Below are 27,562 nucleotides of genomic sequence, written 5' to 3' on the forward strand. Positions count from 1 at the left end.
ATTTTGTAAATATACATTTTTATATATTTTTTGTTTAACATAATACTATAAAGATATACGAGGGATCTTATCATAAAACTTATACTTATAATGATCACAAGGAAAACTTTGGCTTAAAAATAAATGAACACAATACTTTTATTAAACCATATATATATGTATATAAACTCATATGAGTTTTTATATATAGAACATAATAATCTCTACTATAGTATTTGGTACAACATCACAGTGTGTAAGTACACTTCAACTTGAACTTACTAAATTAAAAAATAACGATAGAAACAAAAAAAAACGTATTTTTTCTGAGAAAATAAATAGTAAAGAATTACCATATCAGTCTTTGAAATCATAGTGTAAGTAAGCTTCTTAAAACGTTTAAATATTTAAGAGTGTGTGTGTGTAACATTTTAATACTTTTAACAATACTCGTAAGCTTTTAATGGATTTTGCAGGTACGTTTACATTTCCTCTTCATGTACACACATTACTGTTTCTGTTTTTCAAACGCATCTTTTATTTCTCTTAATATTTGTAACTTTGTGTCTCTGTAATTGGCAGTTTCTAGTCTTTTTAATCTTTTCTCTTCTAAAGAATCCTTCAAGTATTTCGCTCTTGCTTCAGTCAAGGATATCTTTCTTTGCTCTATATACGAAAGTAGTTAAATAATAGAAAAATATACACATGATGAATAAAGAAATATTATAGTTACTTACTAAATGGTGATTCATTTTCATTATTGCTGTCAGTTAGTGGTGAGTGTTCAGAGTCTTTAATATTCGATCCTGCTACAGATAATGGTTTTATCCAATGTTGCTTTTGAAAAATGTCATCTAACACCTAAAACATAAATATTGTGTGTATATTATGTATTACATATAAAATTATTTATGTATTAATGAACTGTTTAAGTCTTTAACTATTTTTATTTTGTACTACATAATATTTTAATAATAACACAGGACCACAAAAATTTTTTTTTGAAAAGCAACTGGGATCAGAGTAGGTGTTTCTTATAGATTTTGGGTCACTGAATCCGAATTCGTAAACCGTTTTGCTCCATCACGTCTAGATTTTTAGATAATCGAGAAAAATAGCGGAAAATCTGTGAAAATTGAAATAAACATTTAAAGAAAGAGCAAAAGTATAACATCAAAGAAAGAGAAAAAGTATAACATCAAAATGCGGTCGCAGAACTGATTTAAATATATTTTGGTAAGTTAAATAAAGTGCAAAAAAGGAGGATGTTAAAAAAGGGACGAATTTCGCCCAAAAAGGTGTAAGTAAAAGAAATAGTGTTTTTTGTAGATCTTGATTTCCTGAATACGATAAAGCTAATAAAAAGTTCGTGGTGCTTGGGGAACACCTTGAAAATTGAGCGTGGTGTATTTACAGAAATTCGGATGAGATATATGCTATATCATAAAATGTACTGGTGAAAGATTTGTTGGGGAGAGGGAAAAGGGGGAAGAAAGAGTGTTTTGTGTGCGTGTGTGTGTGCATGTGTGCGTGCGCGAGTGCGGGTGCGTGTGCGGGTACGGGTGTGTGCGGGTGTGCGCGTGTGTGTGCGCGTGTGTGCGGGTGTGTGCACACACCCGCACACACGCGCACGCGCGCACACACCCGTACCCGCACGCGCGCACACACCCGTACCCGCACCCGCACCCGCACCCGCACCCGCACCCGCACCCGGACCCGCACCCGCGCACGCACACACGCACACACGCACGCACGCACGCACACACACACACACACACACACACACACACACACACACCACACACACACACACGCACCCGCGCACACACACGCGCACCATACACCCGCACCCGCGCACACACGCGCACACCCGCACCCGCACCCGCGCACATACACACACACACGCACACGCGCGCGCGCTCACGCACGCGCACGCACGCGCACACACACACACCCGCGCACACGCGCACACCGCACTCGCACCCGCGCACATAACACACACAACACACGTACACGCCCGCACCCGCGCACATACACACACACACACGCAACCGCGCACACACCGCGCACACCCGCACCCGCGCGCGCGCTCACGCACGCGCACGCACGCGCGCACACACACACACACAACACTCTTTCTTCCCCCTTTTCTCTCCCAACAAATCTTTCACCAGTACATTTTATGATATAGCATATATCATCCGAATTTCTGTAAATACACCCACGTTTATGCTCAATTTTCAAGGTGTTCCCCAGGCACCACGGACTTTTTATTAGCTTTATCGTATCAGGAGATCAAGATCTACAAAAAACACTATTTCTTTTACTTACACCTTTTTGGGCGAAATTCGTCCCTTTTTTAACATCCTCCTTTTTTGCACTTTATTTAACTTACCAAAATATATTTAAATCAGTTCTGCGACCGCATTTTGATGTTATACTTTTTCTTTTTCTTTGATGTTATACTTTTGCTCTTTCTTTAAATGTTTATTTCAATTTTCACAGATTTTCCGCTATTTTTCTCGATTATCTAAAAATCTAGACGTGATGGAGCAAAACGGTTTACGAATTCGGATTCAGTGACCCAAAATCTATAAGAAACCCCTACTCTGATCCCAGTTGCTTTTCAAAAAAAATTTTTTGTGGTCCTGTGTAATATATACAAAAGCGATGTGACAGTTTTAAAATTGTAACTACTATTATGTTAATATATTACATCTAAATATATTCAGTCTTTCTTATCATTTCCACTTTGAGCATTATGGTCAACAATTTGACGATATCGTCTCTTTAAATGCATCTATTTTATTATGGCACTAACTGCCTGTAAAGTTATATTTCTTTTCTTTCATGCATTGAGCAATTTCTATCCACATTTTTTTATGAGAACCTTTTTCCATCATATATAATTTTTCTTTATAAAAAGATATTAGGAGAAGTGTAGCTTCATGTCCCCATTTTTCTTTAATTACTTCTAAAATGGAAAAAGTAATTGTTATATTTCTGTCACTTGTTTCGACATTATTATTACTTATACTTACTGGAGTGTCTGAAATATTTTCAGAGTCAGAAGTAGAAAGTATATTTTCGTCATTAACAGTGTCATTAAGAACTGCAGCATTTGTTACGTTTGAGCAACTGGGTGTACTGTTATCATTTGCCATTACATTTACAGGTGAAGCAGAACCAGCAGAACTATGTGTACTTTTAGAATTAAGTGCCTTTTTTGCTTTTTGTAACAATGTAGTAGCAAATAACATGTCTGTATAAAAAATGGTAATATACATATAAGAAGATAATCATCGCAATAACCTTTATTATTTGTAACAACTAAAATGTTATATTAATGATTGCTATTATGTAAAATATAAATTATTATAATAAAATTATACCTTTATGAGCACGATTATACATTTCTCTTCCTACTTTTACAACATATTGTATATTTGTTTCTTCATCGAGTAATTTTAAATCAAGCAATTCTTGGTTGTTGTTGCATTCATGTAGAGGCATATTTTCAGATTGCACAGATCTCTTCATTTCTTTTTGTAGCGCCAAAAAAACCGATTAAACATACAATTTTTTACGTGCAGATTATCTTTAGGATTTAGGATCACTTGGGATTATTTCAGCTATGTTTTGCTGGTTTTACTGATGGGAGAAATGAAACGCGGCACAAGTAAATTTCACTGCTGCCAACTGCACTGAATTTACTGGCAGTAACCAAACCTATTTTCGAACGCACTCTTATCGACGTTAAAAGTTGGCGGGAAGTCGACTTTTCGTCATAACGGGAAGTCGACTTTAAGTCGGCGTTTTTTGGGACATTCGCCGACTTCAAGTCGACTTGAAGTCGACTTTCGTCCTTAAAAAAGTCGACTTCTCTGCTAAGTCAGTTTCGGTGAAAGTCGACTTCAAGTCGACTTCAAGTCGACTTTTTGCTCTTAGGGTAATTAGTGCGGGATTCTTTAAGCCTTCTTGTTTTATTGCAAAAAGTTTAGTTATACATTTTGAGTTAATTTTATTGTGTGAACGCCTACTATCTCCCTCTTTCCGCTCGTGTCTTAGCCGCTAGATACATATAGAGCAAGGCGCAGAACACTTTATCTCAGAAGCGTTCATACTATAAATATAATGGAATAGTAATCCCTCTAAACAATATCAAGTAGCTAGTTAGTAATTAATAACAAAAAATTTTTAATTATTAATCAAAAATTATTCAAGGAAAGTTCTAATTAACTACTTGATATTGCTTAGGGAGTTTACAATTCCATCTTACATATAGTAAGAACTCTTGAGACGAAACGTTACGTACTTTGTTTACAGGCGTTCAGCGGTTTGTTGTTAGAACATGTACGGCAAAAGGGGAACACTAGATGTCGACAATGAAATCGGCTCAGAATGTGTAACTAAATCTCAGTTCTACTCTACTTAATCTTATTTACATATTTCCAAAAACAAAAAAATCCTGGTTTAAACGTAATATATACATTTATAATGTTTACATTTATAAACTTCATGTTTTTATAGCGTATTTTAGTCCACGAGAGAGTCCTATTAGTCCTATATACGTATACTTTTTTCCCTATTAATGTTTGATTATACAGGGTGTTTAAAAATTCGATGTCCAAAATTTTAGGGGTAATAGAATAGATTAACCAAAACAAATGTTTTTTGTTAAAGAGGGTTGCTCAAATCAGAATTATAAGAATTAGTTCAAAATGGAGGATATTTGTCTATGGAAATCTGTCGTCCATGCCGAAGTTGAAGACAATTGTCTGCATGGTTGTCGAATAATTAATTATTATCGAACTTATACTCTTATACACAAGCGATATAGCAAAAATGTTACGACACTTGTAATATTACTCGGTAATTATTCACTTTAGGGGAAACACCTCCGATGACCTTGACCTTGACCCTGAGTAACTTTTCCTTATAACCTACTTGTCGCTCATTGCTTATTTAAAAGTTATGAACCAAAAAAGTTCGAGAAATATAACAAGATCGATACTAAAGGAAGTAATTTGCTAATATATGTATATAGACAGTACACATGTAGGCGGAAGAGAGGCTGCTGCCCCTCTCTCGCAGGTAGGGGTGGGTAGGCGTGGATCTCGCTTCGCGTGGATGTTTGGACAGCATTGTACTTTCCACGCAAAGCGAGGTCCACCCCACCCCACCCCACCTTAACCCTGCTCATAAGGTGAAACAAGATTTATCATTGTACGGTTTGGGTTCTCAACTTTCCACGCGAACTAAGGTCCACCCCCACCCACCCTTGCCTGCGGAGGAGGGGCGGTAGCCCCTGAAAACGCATGGAAAGTGTATGCGTGGGGGCAGTAGGTTCCACCTCTCTTACGATTTCCACATACATATTAGTCGTTTGCCTTTCAATATACTCAAATGACTGTTATATTTCTCAAACTTTTTTTGTTCATAACTTTTAAATAAGCAATGAGCAACGATTAAGTTATAAAAAAAAGTTACTCAGGGTCATGTCCTTGACAACATATGTCAAGGTCAAAGTCATTGGAAGTGCTTCCCCTAAAGTGAATAATTACCTATAACTCTCGAGAACATATTAAAATGTTAAAAATTAATAAAAATAGATGCAAATAATTCTTTACATATTTAGGAAGGACGTTTACGAAGACTGAAATGATTTGTCTACATAGTTATCAAGAAATTGTAAAAATAAAACAGCATATTGCCACATTTTAACGTGGATAATTATGTATTTGGGTTTTAATTGTACAAACAACGATTTAAAACTTTAAGAAACAGCTAATTAAATGCATTCCACATATTCATTTGCTAAAACTCGTTTATGTCACGCGATGAAAAATTTGAACGCAACACATCTATAGGCTTTTCCCTCGTGTCGCCTGCCCCGCGCAATGTGTGATACCAACCACCCTCCTTAAATAACTATGGGTCTGAAACTAACATTGAGCACTTGTGAACCTGCGCAGGTAAAATAAGAGATTGGAGAAGGTTATTAGGTGTGATTGAGAATTACTTTAGGTATTTATGCATAAAAGAGGCCTCCTCTCCGATTTCAATGACCTTTTTTTTTGGTAACGGGGGGAAAATCCACACGGATACCCTTTCCCCCGGGGTGGGGAGGGCGGTTATGTGGGACTTTAACCCACTAAAAACCCCCTCGAGTGTCCTTTTTTATTTTTTTGGGGAGGCCCCGGGAATCACAAGTATACCTTCCGTGAGCCTCCCCCGATTTCAATGTTGTCAAGGTCACCCTCCTGAGTGACCTTCAGAAGTTTTTAGCCGTCGGTCGTTATTCGTTAAAAAGTTATTAACAAAAAAAAAGTTTGAAAAATATAGCAATTATTTTAAGTGTTGAGAGGCATAAACGACTAATATTACGTTTTTTTTTAAAGCAGAGAATACTTCATTTCGCGAGAAAGTCGCTGCTTTACCAAAACACAACATTTAAAGCAGTAAATTGTTGATAAATTGTATATTAAATATATGTGAGTATTGGAAGGCATAAATGACTAATATATATGTCGAAATAGTTCACGCATATGGGTGTTTCTACGTAAATAGCGTTTTTTCAGATTGCAAATCTCTCAATTTCAAACATACCTAAAAAAAATTTTTTTTCCTCTTTTTGAGTGAATATAGAAGCAGAAACATACCCTGAAAGCCAGCGTACTACAACATCAAAAACCTGAAAGTAATGGCTTATTCATCAGTGATCTGGTAAAGTGCGGTAATGAGTCGACTTTGCATGTCTAGTAAAATATTGAATTACCTCAACAATGAGTGATTTTGAGAGGAAATGTCAAAAAAATTCCTAAAATTACTTATTCCCGAGATAAATTCACAATTAGCAAAAAAATTCAATTTGATAAATGCCGGTTTACCATTTTCGTATGGAATTAGCAGATTTTGATATTCTTACATAAATATTGACGTCAAGGAATTGGGAATCTGTCAGTTGACTTCGTGATTTAATAAAAATACAAACATGAATCAATATTTATTGGTAAAAACCCATGAATGGCCAGGTGAATGACATGCCAGTAGACTGACATTTCATGGTTGAATTAATCTCACTTTCTCCTGAATTGACGTAAACCAATTTCCATTAAAAATCAAGTTTAGCCTACCGAATATCATCAGAATTTTACCACTAGAAGGAAAAATTTACTGCGATATAATAAAAAAAGATGTGCCAGGCAAATGACGCGTAATTTTATGACATACCTTTTCTCAAGTGAAATACACGATTACGATTGTATCACGCTCAAAACAACAAACCACCAACAATGTAAACAACACACCTGATGTCCAATTCTTGAAATCTCCACACCAGACTCCCATTGAATCGATGCAACATGGCGGAACCGCGGTAAAATTCAAAATGTGCAATTTTACTCCATATGTCCGGACCAAGTTTGAAGCCGGTTTTTTCGGTTCCAAAGGGAGATTTATGTTTAATAATGATGTTAAAATCTTAGTTCTATATTATGATTGAATGAACATGGGGAATTTTCAATTAAGTTTGCAATTGGAGGGAGTAAGTGTAACTGGAATAGAGAATTTTCGACAATGGACAGGCCAGGTAACTGACATTTTTAGGAGTTTCTGCATGTTTCCATTGGATAAGCCACTCCCCAATTAACAGATTATTGTGCGATACTTCAAATACGATGCAGTAGTGAACTTTCACAACGCTTGCTTACCCTCCTCTCAATCATGAACATATAACAAGCTTGGACAGTAAAAAACGCTATTTACGTAGAAACACCCATATATACTTTCCACGCGAGACGAGGTGCCACATGGGTTCGTGACGCGCTTTAAAAGTATTTAAGTGTTTAAAGCGCGTCATCTAACCTATGTAAGTTAGTGACGCGCTTTAAAAGTATTTAACTGTTTAAAGCGCGTCACTAACCTACGTAGGTTAGATGACGCGCTTTAAACACTTAAATGCATAAATACCTTACTTATGCATAAATACCTTACTTTATTATAGCAATGATTAAGCTAATAGGGACAATGCAGAGACTAAAAAAATATGATACCAAAATATGATATCTTCTCCAATCTTTCATTTTACCTGCACAGGGGTAATTATGCAGAAATACAGACCACCCTCCGATGACCTTGGCCTTGACATATGTTGTCAAGGTTGTCACCTTTCTGAGTGACCTTCAGAAGGTTTTAGCCGTCGGTCATTGTTTGTTAAAAAGTTATTAACAAAAAATTTAATAAATAAAATGTAATTTTCTGACACCATATATAGACTATATGCTTTCATATTACATTCTTTACTAACATAAGCATAAGTTCTCCTTGATTATCTTTTCTATTGTTGATATTTCTTGCAAATTTGAAACTGTACTCTTCGAAAATAAGCCAGTATAAGACAAGTTTTCATACAGATGACATTCTGTTGAACTATCGGAAAATATCAGTATTAAAAAGAGAATAATAAAAGTATAAAAGTAATTTGTGTTTGTAAAAAAACAAATAATGTATTTATATGCTGCTATTTCAATTAAATCGTTAAAGCAGATAACAGTTTATGTTTTTGATTAAAGCAGAGAATATTTTGTATTCATACTTTTATGTAATTTTTAAATTTGGTAATTATTTTGTTTAACGGGAAAAGTTGTGTAGGCTGCTTTACACTTTCTTGTTAATAAATTTTTAATAAACAATGACCGACAACTAAAACTTTCTGAAGGTCACTTAAAAGGGTGACCATGACAACATATGTCAAGGTCAAGGTTATTGGAGGGTGGTCCGTATCTCTGCATAATTACCCTTTTCTATTACTCCTAGAAGTTTGGACATCGAATCTTTGAACAGTAGAAGACAATATGAAAATGATAAGAATTGTAAGATTCTTGATAACATCTTATAGATAGCATTGTGTATTCTAAATATATTGTAAATATATTGTAGTACTAATTGTGAAATATTTTTAGATTGTTTGATGTATTCACAAAATTCATCAACCTATACTATAATAACCGGATTAAATAGCACTTATGGAAACGTATCCTTCTGGATTAAACTTTGGAATCCTCTTGACGAACAAAATGTATATCAATATTGTCAAATATAAATAAATCTGATAAATTCAGGCAACATAAATCATAATACAATTATTGAAATTAATCTAATATATTTAGGCAGAAGCCAGAATATTATTAAGCTTGCTTCCAATTCCATCTTCTGCTAAAAAGATCGCTCAAGATTGGAAGGCAGGAGTTGAACTTTTGATTTCGAATAATATCAGCGGTCAAACGTATCCAACTATTGATGTTAGTGCAAACAATTCATACGAAGAAAAAAAAATACAAATGTTTAAACGGTGAAAGCATCAATGTAATGTAATATCAGATTAATTACTAATATATATTTTTAGATGCATCTTTTCGAAAATACACCTGAAATATTACTCAGTTCTAAATGGATTGGCTTGTGGATTGCATGGGGCGGTGGTTTCATATCACTTGGAATGCATGGTGTATCTAAACCATTAATTATGGACAAATATAAAATGGAAAATAGTATTTCAAGTTTATTTCCTGACAGCTTTTTGCATTATGGCATTATGGGCACTGGAATTTTATGGAGAACGGAGTTTTGTCAAAAATGTATAGTGGCTTACATATAAATTGCAATATTGCGTACCTACACGTTGCATATAAATTATATAGTATAAGTTACATGAGATTACAACAAGATTGCAACGTTTGGATAAAATATGCTTGTAACAAAATATTTATAAGCCAATACAAGCAGTTAAATATATATATGTATGTATGTGTGATAGTGCTGAATATATTCTCTTATTGTGCTCTCTACAAATATACTGCTTTTTACAAATATTGATACTAATTGTTAAATCGCTTTGCAAAAGTTATCAGAATCGTGCTATGTTAAGTAATTTTGAAAGGAATTCTGCTAATATACAGGGTATCCCAAAATTCGCGCATGTGGAGTACAAGACATGATTCTTTATGCTAAAGTAGTTCTGTCGTTTTTCACTCTTCTTACGAAATTTTTGAAATTTTAATATGTTGTAGACGGAGTTAATATCTATCGATTACGAAATTTTAAAGTCGATTTACCGTTTAGTTTATTAATTAAAAATAGCACTTTCTGTGCCTGCGCCCTATATACAACACGTTGAAGGATGGCATTTTCATCATATTTCAATATAAAACGATAGAACGGATCTTACAATTTTAATAAAAAAAACAGTAGGGTATAAAACGAGTGTGGGATTATTCTAAAAAAAATTAAATTTTTTCACGGTTTAGTTTCAAAGATATCACTTTGCAAAGAATACATTTTTTTCCCAAACGGAACACGGAGAGGACTCGCAATGATGATGTGGCAACGCTGTACGTGACAGCTAACTGGTAGGCGCGCGGCAAAGTCAAGTCATTTGAATTTGCTATTCCATCAATTTTAGGGTTATAAAAAAGAGTTTGTGTGTGTGTGTGTGTGAGATTATTTTCTTTTTTTATCATCACAGAACTAATTTATTCCATAAACAAACATAATATAATATTCCATAAAAATAACATACACAGCATTATCCATCTTTCGGAAAGAGACGTTAAGCCGTTGGTCCAAAGGGTTAAAGGGTTAAGTGAGAGGAGGAGGGTGGTGATGGATGAGAATTGTAACCCTAAGGGGATCGATTAAAAACTTCCATTTTACTCCATAACATACACAGCATTAAATATAGAAACATCAGGTTATAAAAGTATAAAAATAGTAAAAACAAAAGTACGTCAAAGAATAACTATATAGATGCATAAAACAGTCTCAAATAGTGGTAATATAATTTCTTTTTTAATCCTTAGAATAATAAATAAATTTATTAATCAAATTATTCTTTACTCTTCAAATAATGGATTACTTTTTAGATTACCTTTTGGTTTTTGTAATTAGTGGCTTATGGGGGGATTTGGTTCACGCACTCGGTCGAGCGGCCGGTGGTGCGAAGCTACCATCCGTGGGATTATGCCTGAACGCCTCTAAGGCCGTATCCTCTCTAGTCAAAGGTGGCAATGATATCTCTAGGAGTCTCGTGAGTCGAAAGGCTCAAAACAATGTGACACACTACTAGGCGGCCGGTCCTCGCGGGCCGGTCGTCGCACGAGCCCGGTTTGCCGTACGGCGTCTCTGCCCGTCGTCGGGATCTCACCGCTTACGACGGCACGGCGTCTAACGGTCGAACATGAGTTTCGCGAGTTTGATGTCGAGACTCGGAATCGTCTGTAGACGACTTAGGTACCATAGTTTCTTTCGATAAAAGATGCTCAACACTTTTTTCTCCCTTTTCCGAATATACCTGCTGTAGTATTTCATAGGAGATTCCTGCTTCTGCTATTTTTTAAATAATACTATTAAAAATCACATCTTTTAAATTTTTCAAAGATGGTAATATAACTTTAGCCATCACAGATTTTTTATAAGTCTTACAGATTGTACATAAACTTTCCTTTTGATGAAAGTATGACCCAATTTTTCTAAAACTTTAACATCAAATAATGCTTCATGAAATTGTCCAAGTGTTTCCAATTTTAGCAAATCTTGCGCCAATGTTTGCAGCTTCAACGAATCTTTTTGTCCTTTCCTTTCAGGGAAAAGTTTTCTCAATACAGTTAAGCTGTCGGAAAATCCAGCAATTTTCGAGAAATTTTCAATCATACCATAACTTATAATCAATCGAAGTAAATGAGCAGAATCGAATGAGGCATCATGAGCTACCAGAATGCAAGGTTTTGCTGAAAAGTTGAGAAACTCTTGGAATGATTGCAATGCCTCTCGAGGTTAAAAGTTACGACTAGTTTTCCATGGAAGTACAGATTCCCTTTGATATATGTCAGTCCTGTTACTCGAGAAGCATCAGCATTAATAGGTCTGGTAGGACGGAGATACACAGTGAAAGTACATTCTTCAAACTTGGCTGCTATCTGTAGGATTTCGGCATTTTTTGAAAAACCAGAAGTCTCCAAATCAAAATAAACGATATTACAATCTTCAGGGGACACGGAATCATTAGGCAGGTTATCAGCAAAACGTTGTGAATCAATAAGTGTGGCATTTTCCATACTGATATTCATACCACAATTTGACTGATACTGTACACCCTCAGAGCTCTCTTTTGACTTTCTTGAAGCTTCTTTCATTTGACTTAGTAAATTTCTACGACATTTAGTCGATGGTAATTTTGCCTTCATCGCTCTCTTTTCTCTCTTTTCATCCAATTGCATGGCAAAAATTACAGTGTGTTTCCCAGGAGATATATTGAGCTTTGCATTAACATCCAAAAGGTGCTTTTCTCCATCATTTTTTGTGCAAACAACACTTGCTAGTCAATAATTGGCTGATTTACTAAGGCTGTAGCAACATTTTTTTGGAGCTTCGTGTGCCATCATATTATTTCTGCTTTTATTTGCTTGACTGGAAGCTATGAGAGCATTTGTCAAATATTGCCCACAATTCATAATAAAGATTACCATCTTTTAGCTCAATTTTATGAGAATCTTTACACCAAATTCCGCAGTTCTCATGTCTGCCAAATGCATGGTCAGGAATGATGCGAATAGTCCTAGCTAGCTGAGCACTTTGTCCTTGATTCTGTGACACTGCATACGTAAAACATTTCTTTAGATGAGGAATGACCTCCTTTTTTCTCATCTCTTTGAAATATTTTTGCAGTGCATACAAATCTTTCATGACATGTTTCTTTAAATGGTTACTGTCAGACAATTTGTGGACCTTCAGTGGATTTCCCAAATTTACTGCTGCAATTGTTGAACTGTCTTCGTCACCTATCAAGACTTTAATGTTTAAGCCAGCTTCTTGAAGAATTGCGCTATCATTGACTAGAGCAGCCCCTACATCAGGCTCCATTGCCTTTGCACTGCCAGACAAATTCTTTCTACAATCATGATCCTTTTGATCGTGACCTGCGTCACAAAGCTTGCATTTTCGGTTTCGAGTGGCAAAATCGAGAATTTTTCCAGTGAGAAAACCAATTATTGTACCATAGACATTGAAGCTATTGTAACTCCTCCCATTTCCACGTTTGCTCCATTCCATGTCGTATGAAACAATGATATTTACAATGTTCCCTAATGCTGCATCAAATTGTTTGGTTTTCGTGACAATATCCTCCTGTGTAGCATCAGCATCAAGATTAGCATTCGTAGCAGAGTGAAAGGTGCTCATAAAAGGATAGATTTCATGCACAATCTCCTTTGGCCTAAGAAAGAAACAAATAGGAACACGAGATGTCAAGGATGTCAACAATTTTCAATTGCTTATAAAGTTTAAAAAAAAAACCAATTTATTATTCTTCATTCATTATGATTACAAAAAATAAAAAAAAATTTTTAAATTTATACTCATTAGAATAGATTAGAATTCAAAAATTAAATGAAAATCATGTGTACATATTAGGTCATCGAGTCAATGATATAATATAATTAATGACAACTTTGGTAAAAAAAAATCAACCATTGTCGATTTTTGTCTTGATTACAAAATGTCGTAGAAATAATTGATTCGATTCCAATATATACAATTTACATTCTCCTTGCTTATTGATAACACAACAAAAAACTTACAACTCCCTACATAATTTATTAAGATTTTCTATAACTAATTGTTTCTCTTCTCCAGCAGCTCTTTTGCATGAACCTTTTGCAACAGCCTCTAAGACTGGACCAATCTCTCGCTCATATCGTTTATATTTAAATGAGGGCTGATCGAAGGGACATTCAAACATGAGAGTAATTTGTTTAAAGCAGTCTCCCTCATTCCAGAATGGACAGCACCTGAAAAATACATTTTTAGATTATAATTTGATGAGATATGAAATTCAATGAATCCTCCTCCAATATTCTCTAAATTAATTCATTTATCCACATAATTTGTATTTTGAATATAAAATTTACTTACCCAATACAGCTTTAGTGTTGACATCAGCATGCTTTGAATTATCTTGAGTAATATGTGTTTTACTTGTTTGAACTTGTGTAATGACACAGCATTCATCGCACATAATATGTAAAATGGAATTTAAACCCATTTGTGTCTCTTTTATTGTTTTTCTCAGTGGGATGTCTTTTTTACATTTCACGCATATTAAATGTTCGGCAACATAACCCATATCAATAATACGTCTGCCTTCAAATTGAAACGTTTGTGATTTATTCTCAGTGAGGTTATGTGGCACCTGTTCACGTTTAGCAGCATTTGCTATGTACATTGCGGCAACGGCTTTTTTTCGTTTATCAAGACTTTTTTTCTTGATGAACCGACCTTTCAAACGCAATTGATCTGACACATGCATTATTCGAAAGGGACAGAACTGCGATGTTGCTACGATTAACGCGCCGCTTCGTAAGTGTGGTAGTGGTGTATTCATGTATAAGCTGTTTCTATATGAGCAGGTTTAGACTGTACAGATTCAGTCAAAAGTGTCGCTCCGGTAGCATTGAATAAGTATAAGTGTTGAATTTCCCTATCTACTGGAGACGAAACTTTTAGTTGATAGTGTACCGACAGAACTACCTTAATTAGGAATGTTCAGTGTAAAACTCGGGGCAGATGGCGCCATGGCGTTCTGTCCTGTCATGGCGGCGTCACTAACACTAACTCAATATACATGTGTGTGTTGGTGTATCTGTGAGCACATCAGAGACTACGTTTACACGGCACCGTTAATCGGGTTTTATAACATCGGTAGTTCTTAGGCCGGTCAATCACAGCTATTCCCTTCTTCTGAAGAATGAGTGTGATTGGCTAGTCTAAGAACTACCGATGTTATTAAACCCGATTAACGGCGCCGTGTAACAGCGGTCCGTAAGATATAAGGTCTGTTTTCTGTTGCTGCACTGCTGAACTAGTGCACTCTAGTACAGAACTAGTGTACTAGAGTGCACTAGTTCAGCAGTGCAGCAACAGAAAACAGACCTTATATCTCACGGATGTGCTCACAGATACACCAACACACACATGTATATTGAGTTAGTGTTAGTGACGCCGCCATGACAGGACAGAACGCCATGGCGCCAGCTGCCCCGAGTTTTACACTGAACATTCCTAATTAACAAAATTGCGTCCGACAAATAGTTTTTGTAGGAGAGCAGGTTAAAGTTAAGAATAAGCGCCACATAGACAAGAGCATTATTCCATATACGCAAATTTTAGGACACTCTGTATAAGTGGACAGAGATGTTTCAATACTTCTTATAGACACAATATTTATAAGATGTAATCAAACTTTTTTATTTAAAAGTACATAAAAGCATATTTTATCTATTTATATTAATTTATATTAATTTATATTAATTTTATAATAATTGTTCTTATAATTAATGTCTCGAGCTATAACTTTATTCACACACATTAAACGCAGTATTTGCTTTTACTTACTACTTGTTTATTTTCGTCATCTTCTGATCTTCGGCTTCTCATTGCAATTATAAAGTCTGTATACTATATGCGTAATACGCATATTAACAATCTGTCGGTCGTAGTATCTGTAAGATACAGTTTTTAACTTCGAGATAGTGCTCGAGATAGTCAAACGATAAGCACCCTGGAAAAGATTTAGAAAATTATATGACGAAATCTAGATAAAGTTGCTGCAATTATGTCTTAATTTGCAACAATACTAGTAGAAATTTAGACGTTATTGATAAATATTTGCACAATTTATTTATAAATAGCATTTCAGCAAGATAGCTGCATTATGACAAATCATCTTATTGTTAGTGGAATATTTGCAGAATTAAATGTGGAAAAAGATTGCGTAATAATTGTGAAATATATTTGAGTTTTATCCTCCTGTATTACATTATTACATAGCATACTCTGTGTTTGCTGAATCGCTGCTAGCTGGCACCTTTTTTTGTACGTAAAAATGATGAACACTGGTATATGTGTAATTGTTATATGTATATTGGTGTTTGCTGGATTAATTTTGCTTCTAAATATTGAAATAATTGTGCATAAACACCCAAAATTGAATTGATTAATTTTTGTGCAAATATCATTCAGAAATTTTATGCCGGCAAGAACGCTGGCGAATCATTTTATAATTAGTGCAATAACTGTGAAATTCCTCTCAATTGAATGATGTAATTACCATATTTGTGCAATTTTCCTGTTGGGGCAGTTGTATCGCCATGTGATATTCCGTATCCTTCTCTCTTAAATTATGGTATTGCTTAGTTGCTTTCCGTAATCAGAAGAATTCATTTATGGATTTTTAAAAATAAAAAATAAAAAATTTTAATCAATTAGAACATGATAGTATCTGAAAGATACATCCAATCAATGGATTTACTTTTCCGATTACGACCGACGATGTGTTAATTATCGACCCATGCATACGTTATATTGTTTATTTAGCGCTAAGCATTACTTAAGCTTCATGACCATTAATCCTAGAACGGTACACTTTTTAATGTAACGTAGATAGTACACATGGGTTAGGCTAACCTGCCGTTTTCTTTTTATTATAACTTTTGATCAACTGCACATTTTAGGGCAAACTTTTTTTTAATCGATAGTTTAGAATCTCAGGAACTTGAATATCCATGTTAGAAGCAAAAAAAGTTTTTGCACAGGAGCTATTTACAAAATATCAAAACAAAATTTTTTTAACTGACAAGGGAACCTCGCGAACTGGAAAATTCTGATTTTAATGAAACTTTCCACACATGTAGGGGGAGTAAAAAGATGAATTTAGATATTTTTTGTAGCTGCCCAAAAACAGTTTTAAGGGGTGAAACCACTGCTCATATGTAGAGCGGTTTTTTGCTTTTCTCGATATATCTCGAAAAATATTTTAGATATCAAAAAATGTTTCAAATAAAAGTTTTATAGTAAAAACATCTTTATTCAACCACATTAATAAAATTTCAAAAAAAAATTGTTTTTTAATTTTTAATCAAAATTTTGTTTAAAAAATTATTTTCAAAAAATATTATTAATGTTGTCAAATAGTGGAGATTTTACTGTAAAACTTTTATAAGAAACATTTTTTGATATCTCAAATATTTTTCGAGATATATCGAGAAAAGCAAAAAACCGCTCTACATATGAGCAGTGGTTTCACCCCTTAAAACCGTTTTTGGGCAGCTACAAAAAATTTCTAAATTCATCTTTTTACTCTCCCTACATGTGTGGAAAGTTTCATTTAAATCAGAATTTTCCAGTTCGCGAGGTTCCCTTGTGAGTAAAATTGAGGTTTTTGGTTATTTAATCATATTTCTTTTTCTAAAACGAGTTGTGATCTAATTCTACAAGGATTGTAAAGGTCTATAGTTATACTTTAAGAAGATTAATGCATATTTTCAATTATTTCCAAAAAGTATAATTATTTTGAATGGTGAATGTAGATAATTTAATTTTTGGCTCTTAATAACTTTTTATGGTAATGAATAAAATGAATTATTTGCGTGATTTGTCATTTTATATTAAATATTTTAAGTAAAAAATTAATAAATAATCAATTTCTAATAACATTAGCATTCTAATGAGTAATGACAAATAGCAAAAATTGAAATTTGCGTTATTGTACATTATTAAATAACCCAATTAAGAATTTCAATTGACTATATACTGGCAATGATTATAATCATGGCAACGATTATAATCGTCGTGACAAATCGTCACCGCATTTCGACCAAGAATTCTGGTCATTCTAAGGCTGCGTTTCGCTATTCACTCGCAGTACTGGCAGCACTGTAAATCCGTTCTAATATACGCGGCAGTAAGCTGTCAAAGCGTTTTCGTGTTCATGTGACGTCATAGATTTTGTCGTCACTTCCTACTTTCATTACTGCGGCTCGCGAGGTGAGGCATTCGCAGTAAGAACATGGCGGCTATGGCGGCACCTTTGGAAGAATTGGTCCTTGTGGACCTGGAAGGCAACAACGAGAAATATACAGTAATCGTTAGTCACGAAGATGCGGAAAAAACCCGAAAAGGTTACTAAATTAATATAATTAATATAATAATAAATAATTTCAATATTTTCATAAATCTGGTTCTTTTTTATATACCGGAAAACTGATTTTTTTTTATATATTTAGAATAGGTGCTCCTATTGTCGTGTCACGCCGTGTCTAAGATAGGTTAAGATAGGTTATATTTCTTTCTTATACATAACAACAGTCGCAGTACTGCGGATATCGTTCCGTTATTGCAGCGTTATATGCGGTAAAAGCAACAAAAGTAATTACGGAACGATCTTGCAGCTGTGCTCAATGACGTCACATCGTCAGTACTTACAGTGAATACAGAAACGCAGCCTAAATTGATGTAATTTTAGATGCTTATAATATAAGCGTCTTAATTAAATAATTAAATTTATTGCGAAAAATATTACCTCAGCCAGGATTCGAACCTGGAACCTCCCTCATTCCGTGATGGGTGTCGTACCAATTCGACCACTGAGGCATGTGGTAATAATTATCGCAATAACATGTATTAAGATGACAAACAATAATAAGATGGAACACCGATTTTCAGTCAATGGTGTGTATTCAAACAGAATAAGCAATTTTTACTTCGCCAGAGAATAATTAACCCAATTATAAGCATCTAAAATTACATTAATTTAGAATGACCAGAATTCTTGGTCGAAATGCGGTGACGATTTGTCACGACGATTATAATCGTTGCCACGATTATAATCATTGCCAGTATATAGTCAATTGAAATTCTTAATTGGGTTAATTATTCTCTGGCGAAGTAAAAATTACTTATTATTAGGTAACTTTAGGGTTATAAGATTAATGAAAAAAATGTTTACTTAATTTTTTAATTCTATTTTATTACAAAATTCTATTTAATTATTTTTTCAAAATTGGTATATATTACAGGTTTACTAACGTTAACAATACACTGGGTTAGTGTAACCCGGAGACTAACTTTCGATGTTTCTTATTCGGCAGTTTACAATGCTGTCGGCCCTTTTACTCTTTCGATAATGTCATCATGTAACAGTTTCTTTATCTCTTGTTTGACTAAATCACGCATTTTATAAGGCAATCTTCTTCTCGGCTGCGCGACCGGTTTCACCGAACTATTTATGGAATTTTAAGCTGAAAATCTTTCAATTTCCCTATACCCTCGAAGAGTTTAGAATCTAACTTAACATCGCATTTAGTATTCTCAATCTGATTAATTTGCAAATGTACTCCGACATCTAAAATACTTAACTCTTTTGCCGTTTGAATACCTAAGAGCGGTTGTCCTTCAGTTCGAAATACTTTAAAAACTGCCTGTGCAATTTTATTATCGATCTTTATCTCGCAATCAAATTCACCGAAAATCTCTAATCCATCTTTTTTCCCGTATGGAAATGCGGTCTTATTAACCTTACGCGATATACACTTTATTCCTTTTGACTTTAACGATTTCCATGTATTTTCGTCCATAATATTACATCGAGACCCGAATCAACTAAAAGATCGATTTCTATTCCCCCTACACTCGCTGATACTACCTCTCCGTGTTCTAATACACATATTTTATCTCTTAAGGCGAACACATATTCGTCGTCGTCTCTGTCAGCGGCGTCGCCATCTAGCTGCTTCACCGTAGTTGACTTTCTTCCCTCCTTGTTGGCGCTGCTGCTCATCTTGGCTTCCCTCTTGTCCCTAGTCGGACCGTCGCCATGTTTTTCTGCTCGATCTCGATACGTTCTGCACATCGCTGCGAAGTGACCCTTTTTACAGCACTTCGTACACTCCTTGTTCCTAGCCGGACACCTCTCGTCGGATTGTGCATGCCCTCGATAACCACATCTATAGCACTTGATACCACTGGAACCGGAACTGTCTGATTTTCCTCGTGCGTTCTCCCTCTTTGTTGTAATCCGTGCCACTACATTATTTCCTATAGCCTTTGTCTGAACCGATGCCGCCTCAAATGCCTGCGCAATCTCCATCGCCTCTTTTAGCTCGATGTCACCTTTTTCTAATACAGGGTGTCAATTTGAAAACTTTCAGTCGAAATATCTCGGGAATTAGTAATGATATCAAAACACGATTTGGAGAGAATGTAGGGGAGCAAGAGGGACATACATTGATTTAAAAAAATTTGACCTTGGGTGGAGGCGGCATGGTCAAATAAAGGTTAACTTAATTTTTTTAAATAGATACATGATTTTTTAAATATCTACGTTTGTAGCCTTTCTCATTACGAGCTCAACGCGCTATGATCCAAAGTCGCCGAAGGTTAAATGACCAAATGCAGGCTCATAGTATTAGTCTTTGTACATGTTATGAGACACCTTTTGCAGCTGCAGCTTGCGAATCGACAATGTTGAATTCATTGCAAAATGACCTAACACTTCAAGTTGAGTTGCTTTATTCACTAGTCTTTGTACGGTTCTGTTTTTTTTGCTATTGATCCTGTTTCTTCAAATTTTAATATTAATTGTTGGACGTAGGTGTGACTGACATTTTTTTCTAGTTTACTTAAACTGGTAAGTACAGTGAGTGCTAATTTGTACTACAAGCGTTAACATGGTGATTCCGCGTGTCAAACTAAGTCATCATGACATTGGCCATGTTCACGAACATAAACACGAACAGAAATAGCAGTCTAACAACAAGATCCGTTCGATTTCGATTTAGTTTCGATTTAATAGAGAAGCTGCAGCTGCAAAAAGTGTCTCATAACATGTACAAAGACAATACTGTGAGCCTGCATTTGACCATCGAAGATTTTGGATCATAGCGCGTTGAGCTCGTAATGAAAAGGGTTACAAACGTAGATGTTCAAAAAATTGTGTCCATTTAAAAAAATTGAGTTGACCTTTATTTGACCATGACGCCTCCACCCAAGGTCAAATTTTTTTAAATCAAAGTATGTCCCCCTTGCTACCCTATATTCTCTCGAAACCGTGTTTTGGTATCTTTACTAGTTCCCGAGATATTCCGACTGAAAGTTTTCAAATTGACACCCTGTATACGCTTCCTCACTTCCATTGAACGACCTTTCTCGATAATTTGATCGCAAATTTATGTGTCCACCGAAGCGAATCTGCAATATTTTGCCTGCTGACGCAAACGTGTTACGAATTGACCGACCGTTTCGTCTTCTTTCTGCGCCATATTTCTAAAAAGATGCCGCTCGTACGTCGTGTTCAGTTTCGGCCTGAAGTAATCCGTTAGTATCTTCTTTGTCTTCTCATACGGATCTTCATTTCCTGTCACCACATCGCAGTCTGGAATAGCGTAGAATATGTATTGTAGATTCATCCCGCCATAATGTAAGAGCATGGCTTTTTTCTTTTGCGTCTTGGTTATACTTTTACTCAGCAGAAAAAGCTCGAAGCCTCTGAGCCATCTCTCCCATCTCGGATATATGCCATATTGGTCCTCGTTCGGATTAAACGCTGCGATACTCGACTCGCCTGCCATGACGCCGTCTTTATTAGTTTTTCCTCGTCGCCAATGTTATACTTGGGATGGCCGGGGTAACTCATTAACAACACCACACGTAATTGAATACTCGTTGTTTTATAGCACCTTTACTGCTTGCTTTCTCGTGCGTTAATGCTCCCTTCCGTTACTCTAGCAACGCCATCTCACGCTCATTGGCTTACATACATTTAAGGCTTATACATACGTAACACCTCTTATGCCAGTCATGATATCAACAACTTATTACATATTAATTTCTTTCTTTTTATATCTGTACTGTACTTTTTTTTATTTTATAATATGTATTTTTAGAATTCGCGCGTTTAATTTATATATTTATTATTATTGTTATTATTTATTCTTAATTTGTGCTTAAGAGTAAGGTCGAAACGTCCACATGTGTTAATAATTTTTTAATAATAAATTATCGAATATTTAAATAAATTGAGGTCATTGATGGAAAAAGGGCACATACGCCAAAACGCTATTTCGAGAAAAATAGATTTCAAAGTTTTCATTAAAGTATTACTTAATGAAAAGTAATGCAATTAAAACCAATTTTTTTAAAGGTGTAGTAACATGTCCTTGTTTTAAAAACAAAGGTCATGATTTGAAGATATTGTTTTTTTTTGTTTTAAAAAGTTTATTTATGTGCTTTTTTCCATAAATGGAATAAAATCGTAAAAAAGTGGTTTTGTTTGTTTATTTAATTAAATATAATTACTTATTTAATTTACAACTTTTTTATATATTTTTAAATAAAAAATACAAAATACAAAATACAAAATTAAATAGAAAAACAAACAAAAAATTTAATTTTTTAAGTAAGATTTATTCTATAAGTTGGAATGTCCTATAATTTTGCAGCTCCAATGAATTATAATATTTATTACCTTTTTTGAAAACTACACACCGCTGCGCGAATCTTCAGGGTCGCGCGGTAGTACAACAGCATCTACGTAATGTAAACATTAGAGAAGTAACATGTCTTTTGTATATTATATAACACATACCTGAGTCGATTTAGACAATTTACGGACGGGCACATAATAAGCCTATGTGCCTTTTTCCATCAATGGCCTCAATTATAACGTCCTTTAATTTGGACTCTGAACTTTATCAATTTTGTGTTTACATTTTACGAGCGTCTGCTTCCTTAACTTTTGATTATTCTTCTTTTTAGTTTTTCTATATATACGGACAGAGATTAGACAAGGGAAAGAAAAATAAGAAAATACACATATGACATATGTAGGTATATTATACGTGGTCTGTCTAAAAAGTAAATAATGAGACTGAATTTTTTTTCTCAACAACTGCAGTGTTACCATGGTAACACTGTAAAAACGAAATTGCAGTAGACCGAGAGTTACGTTCATACTCTACCTTTAGGTCCTTTAGTTAAAATTCTAATTTGATAACATTAACACATGTAATTCTACAATTATTTGTATAACTATATGTTTGGGTGACGCGTCACGAAATTCTATGTCAAACTCCAGGACAATACGATAGAAACATTTAGAAGAAGTTGAAACAGACTTACAAAGATCAAGTTCTATCCCGGGTATAAGGCATTTTTAGAAAGGCGGTGATATTGTGAAGATGAATCTGGACCACCAATGACATAAACAATTTGGTGACTCAAATTCAATTTATTTGTTCATTATTTATTCTCACTGTCAACTTTTTAAGTGTTTCTGTCGTGTTATCCTGAAATTTGACACAGAATTTGCTGTTTGATCGCTACAATTAGAAACGTGGTATCGGAAGCCGTTTTCGTACCTGTGATACATGTAAAAAGTACTAACTTTGATTTCACTTATCTCAACTTCGGTATGGTCAATTTTTTTTTATTTGCACAGGTATGTAAATCGTGTTTACATTAATATACTGTTCAAATTTTATGAGGTTTCCAAGAAAATGAGTTTACGGATTAACTACCTTAAATTATTTTATTGAATTCTTTATTCCTTGTGTTTAGATTGTGAAAGTCATATAACTTTTGGAGACGAGTTTTTGAGAATTTGGCCTATGCAAAAGAGTAACGACACGCAGGATATTCGTTTTTACGTTCGAGCTAGTCATAACATAGAAATACGATTGTATCAAAGTCCTGGAGCACTATTTCCTTGTTTCACAGTAAGATCGAAACTTCTTATGTTTATATATTCAGACTTTATTGAAAGATATAAAATATGAAAGCGTGAACGGCGGTGGATATTTATTCTAGATAGAAATTGGACGTAATGATGTTACATCTCTGTCGTATCAAGAAAGTGAGAAGTCAGTAAAACAATATTTGAAAGAAGTTGTGATTAAAAGATTGATAGATTATTGGAATTGGAAGGAGTTTATTATTAGGTCGATATATATTTCAATTTACTTATTGACAAATGTTTATATTTCTCTGACATAATAATAAATTTTTATGTGCAATATTTGTAGCATTTTTGGGTCACATCTGCGTTTATTTTCGCAACGTACGTATGGGAGTGAAGAAATTATAAATGTAAATCATGATTTATTAATTACCCTACGTTGGTTCAGCGTTGGAAGCGATCAAACGATAGCGCACTGGACATTCTTCTGCCTACCTGATGGTATATATATTTTAATTCATGAATTTTTAGGTGATTTGATACACTGAGGTGACATAAATCAAGCGATAGCTGTTAATTGAGAAGTACATAGGTTTTCGACAGCAATGATCGCTACCAACAATTCTCTCAATAGACGCGGTTGCGAGTGGCCAACATCTCAACAAGCCTCACGACGGTGTATTTAATACATAATGGCCGCGCGTCATAAGTTAAGTAATTTTAAGCATGAAGTGATTGTCGGTACAAAGAGGTAGAGGTGTCAGATTAAGGACGCGGGTGACGGCGTTTTTCTCCCTTTCTTCGATTGATTGTAAGAGTTAAAACGAGCATTTATTTGTTATAAAAATGTAGGATTTCAATAAATGCTGTTGGAGTCGGAGTAGAATGATTATCGTTATAATATTTATTCTGAGCAAGTTATAAAATGGTTATGAGACAAAACGATGCAATAGATATATAAGTTACGATGCAATATAATATCTCGGACGAATGTAACTCTCAATACTGCCTTAACTGTCCTACAATCTTAACTCGTTGGATACGAATGATGCAAACTTTCAACTCTGTCTCGTATTTCGATCACTCGTATAAGTCTCAGTCTCATATCTCGGACGAACGTAATTAACTCTTAACTGATCACTCGCGCGACTCGTTAGCAAAACGCGCGACGTTACTTGTACCGTTCTGTATTGCTCGACTTGCTCTCTCCGACTGCCTGTTCGATCGGAACGGTCGACGCGCGCCGCACCACTTCGCAAAACGTTCGATAGATTACCGACCGGGTACGGAAATAATCCCACAAAAATATAAGGTACAGTGAGGAGCATAAATGAGTTCCATTACCCGGTGAGCTACGGTGCAGAGCGGTGCAGATGAGCGCGCTACCTCTAGGTCGGTTACCGACCTACTTACAGCCACGGTCGATAAAAGGTTCAAATACAGAACCGCAAACGCGTAAAAATAGTCAGTCACGCTGTATTGCTCGCGCGTGCATTTGATTAAAAGAACATTTTTAATACAATTTGATACACACAATTAATATTTATTACATACAATATAACAATCATAGGTGATTATGTAATTATAATTGTATTATGCATCTGCAACTATTATTCCATCGACTAAGTATGTGTTTACTGGAATAATATAATTATAGATAATATGATAAATATAATTACAACATAATTACCTATAATTATTCTATTGTATATGAAAAATTGTTTCGCGATATTTTATAATTTTTACGATGTCGTATTATTTTTAGTATCTTATTTATAAGTAAATAAAATATTAAAACTAAAAGCCAAGTAATGTTACGGCCGATATTCCGAGCAATATTAGGGTATTAATAAAAAGCTATATATACATTTTGAATTATAATTATCGAGTCAACGTTTCGACCTACTTGGTCTTTCTCAGGGCATTACACTCAAACTTACAAGTAATATAAATAAAAATAATTATAACTGTTAGAGTTCACATTATCAACACTGAAAATTATAGTCATCGCCGATGGAACGATTACGACACGCAAAAGAAATAAAGTCAAAGCCAACTTCGAATTAAACGCCGTCACAGGCCACATAATTACAATAATTGTTACCGATTACAATAAATTCTGATCTGAGTTGCAGCTGACGAAGATGCTAATTTCGTGCATTTTCTGTATATTTTAAAAGGGGCAGTCCTCTGTATGATCCTGGTATCAGCCATGCTCAACGTCGGAAATTGTCATGTCCAATATTAAATGGAAGTAGAGATCGGTTTTGCGTCAAGAACCTTTTAAAATATACAGAAAATGCACGAAATTAGCATCTCCGTCAACTGCAACTCAGATCAGGATTTATTGCAATAGGTAACAATTATTGTAATTATGTGGCCTGTGACGGCGTTTAATTCGAAGTTGGCTTTGACTTTATTTCTTTTGCGTGTCGTAATCGTTCCATCGGCGATGACTATAATTTTCAGTGTTGATAATGTGAACTCTAACAGTTATAATTATTTTTATTTATATTACTTGTAAGTTTGAGTGTAATGCCCTGAGAAAGACCAAGTAGGTCGAAACGTTGACTCGATAATTATAATTCAAAATGTATATATAGCTTTTTATTAATACCCTAATATTGCTCGGAATATCGGCCGTAACATTACTTGGCTTTTAGTTTTAATATTTTATTTACTTATAAATAAGATACTAAAAATAATACGACATCGTAAAAATTATAAAATATCGCGAAACAATTTTTCATATACAATAGAATAATTATAGGTAATTATGTTGTAATTATATTTATCATATTATCTATAATTATATTATTCCAGTAAACACATACTTAGTCGGTGGAATAATAGTTGCAGATGCATAATACAATTATAATTACATAATCACCTATGATTGTTATATTGTATGTAATAAATATTAATTGTGTGTATCAAATTGTATTAAAAATGTTCTTTTAATCAAATGCACGCGCGAGCAATACAGCGTGACTGACTATTTGTACGCGTTCGCGGTTCTGTATTTGAACCTTTTATCGACCGTGGCTGTAAGTAGGTCGGTAACCGACCTAGAGGTAGCGCGCTCATCTGCACCGCTCTGCACCGTAGCTCACCGGGTAACGGAACTCATTTATGCTCCTCACTGTACATAAATACTATTCTCGACAAATCACGATGTTAATAAATATTTATGTAAGGAAAAATTAGTTACTAAATTATGTAAGAAAAAATTAGTTACTAATTAATAAAATGTTTCTTCTCCTCCCTCCTCATCAAACGCTTAACGTTATGTTACATAAAAAATTAATAAAGGACACCGCACACTTTTTATGAAGAAACCGGCTTCTGTCAAGTTGGCTAAATTGTTGATATGTGATTTCTTTTATGATGTTAATCAAAAGTATTAATGGGCGTGACCTCAGAAAAGCACAACTTTTGCGGATACTAACTAATAACCTGGATATAATAATAGGGACCATTAAAAAACTATTAGTCTATCTCTTTTAAACTCTCTTTTAGGCTCTTTTAGGTTTTGTATTGTTAAAAAAATCCGAAAGAAAGTTGCAAGAAGGCTCCAAAAAGTATTTAAAAATTAGATATATAAACATGTAAGATATATAAACATGCCGCCGGCATCAGCATTACCCAGGGCGTAGTACCACGCGGAAGTTGCACAGACGGACTTACACCCCTTCCTTGTCGGTCAGTCAGTCAATCAAGTCAATCGGTTTGTCAGTCAGTTAGTTAGTCAGTCAGGTCAATTGATTTGTCAGTCAGAAAATCATTCAATGTTCTTTCGTAAAGTCCAGTTTTACATTTATTCAACATCAACAATTAGGTTTTCATTATTGAAGTCGTATCTTTCAGATGCGTCTTTCATATAATCATACAAAGCTCGACTGGGGTACTTAATTCTTTGCTGATGTCTGACCCAGCTCAAATACCATAAGATACTGGCTACATGAGCACAATTCTAATGTTCTAGCACCTGACCTTACATGTGCAGTAATACCCCAAAAT

At 34.7% G+C, this 27,562-nt stretch overlaps 2 protein-coding genes and 1 pseudogene across 2 annotated transcripts; 1 reads left to right on the forward strand and 2 right to left on the reverse strand.

Moving 5' to 3' along the window:
- Positions 1-360: 360 nt before the first annotated feature.
- Positions 361-7,345, reverse strand: LOC139777538 (uncharacterized; annotated as a pseudogene).
- A 144-nt stretch (positions 7,346-7,489) lies between these two features.
- LOC139777539 (uncharacterized) lies at positions 7,490-24,235 on the forward strand. The gene is made up of 6 exons (XM_071715040.1): positions 7,490-7,525; positions 9,386-9,617; positions 23,425-23,582; positions 23,674-23,804; positions 23,889-24,043; positions 24,177-24,235. The coding sequence occupies exons 1-6, from the start codon at positions 7,490-7,492 to the stop codon at positions 24,233-24,235; spliced, it is 771 nt and encodes a 256-aa protein (XP_071571141.1).
- On the reverse strand, positions 11,302-14,366 carry LOC139777552 (uncharacterized). Its single transcript, XM_071715045.1, has 3 exons — positions 13,948-14,366; positions 13,614-13,823; positions 11,302-13,249 (listed from the first exon to the last, which is right to left on the reverse strand). Exons 2-3 carry the CDS (start codon positions 13,772-13,774, stop codon positions 12,433-12,435), a joined length of 978 nt encoding a protein of 325 aa, XP_071571146.1. The 5' UTR covers positions 13,775-13,823; positions 13,948-14,366; the 3' UTR covers positions 11,302-12,432.
- Positions 24,236-27,562: the final 3,327 nt, after the last annotated feature.

This window comes from Temnothorax nylanderi, unplaced genomic scaffold (genome assembly GCF_030848795.1).
Source record: "Temnothorax nylanderi isolate EJ_2023f unplaced genomic scaffold, tnyl_v1.0 TNYL_tig0153_pilon, whole genome shotgun sequence".
Classification (NCBI taxonomy): Eukaryota; Metazoa; Arthropoda; class Insecta; order Hymenoptera; family Formicidae; genus Temnothorax; species Temnothorax nylanderi.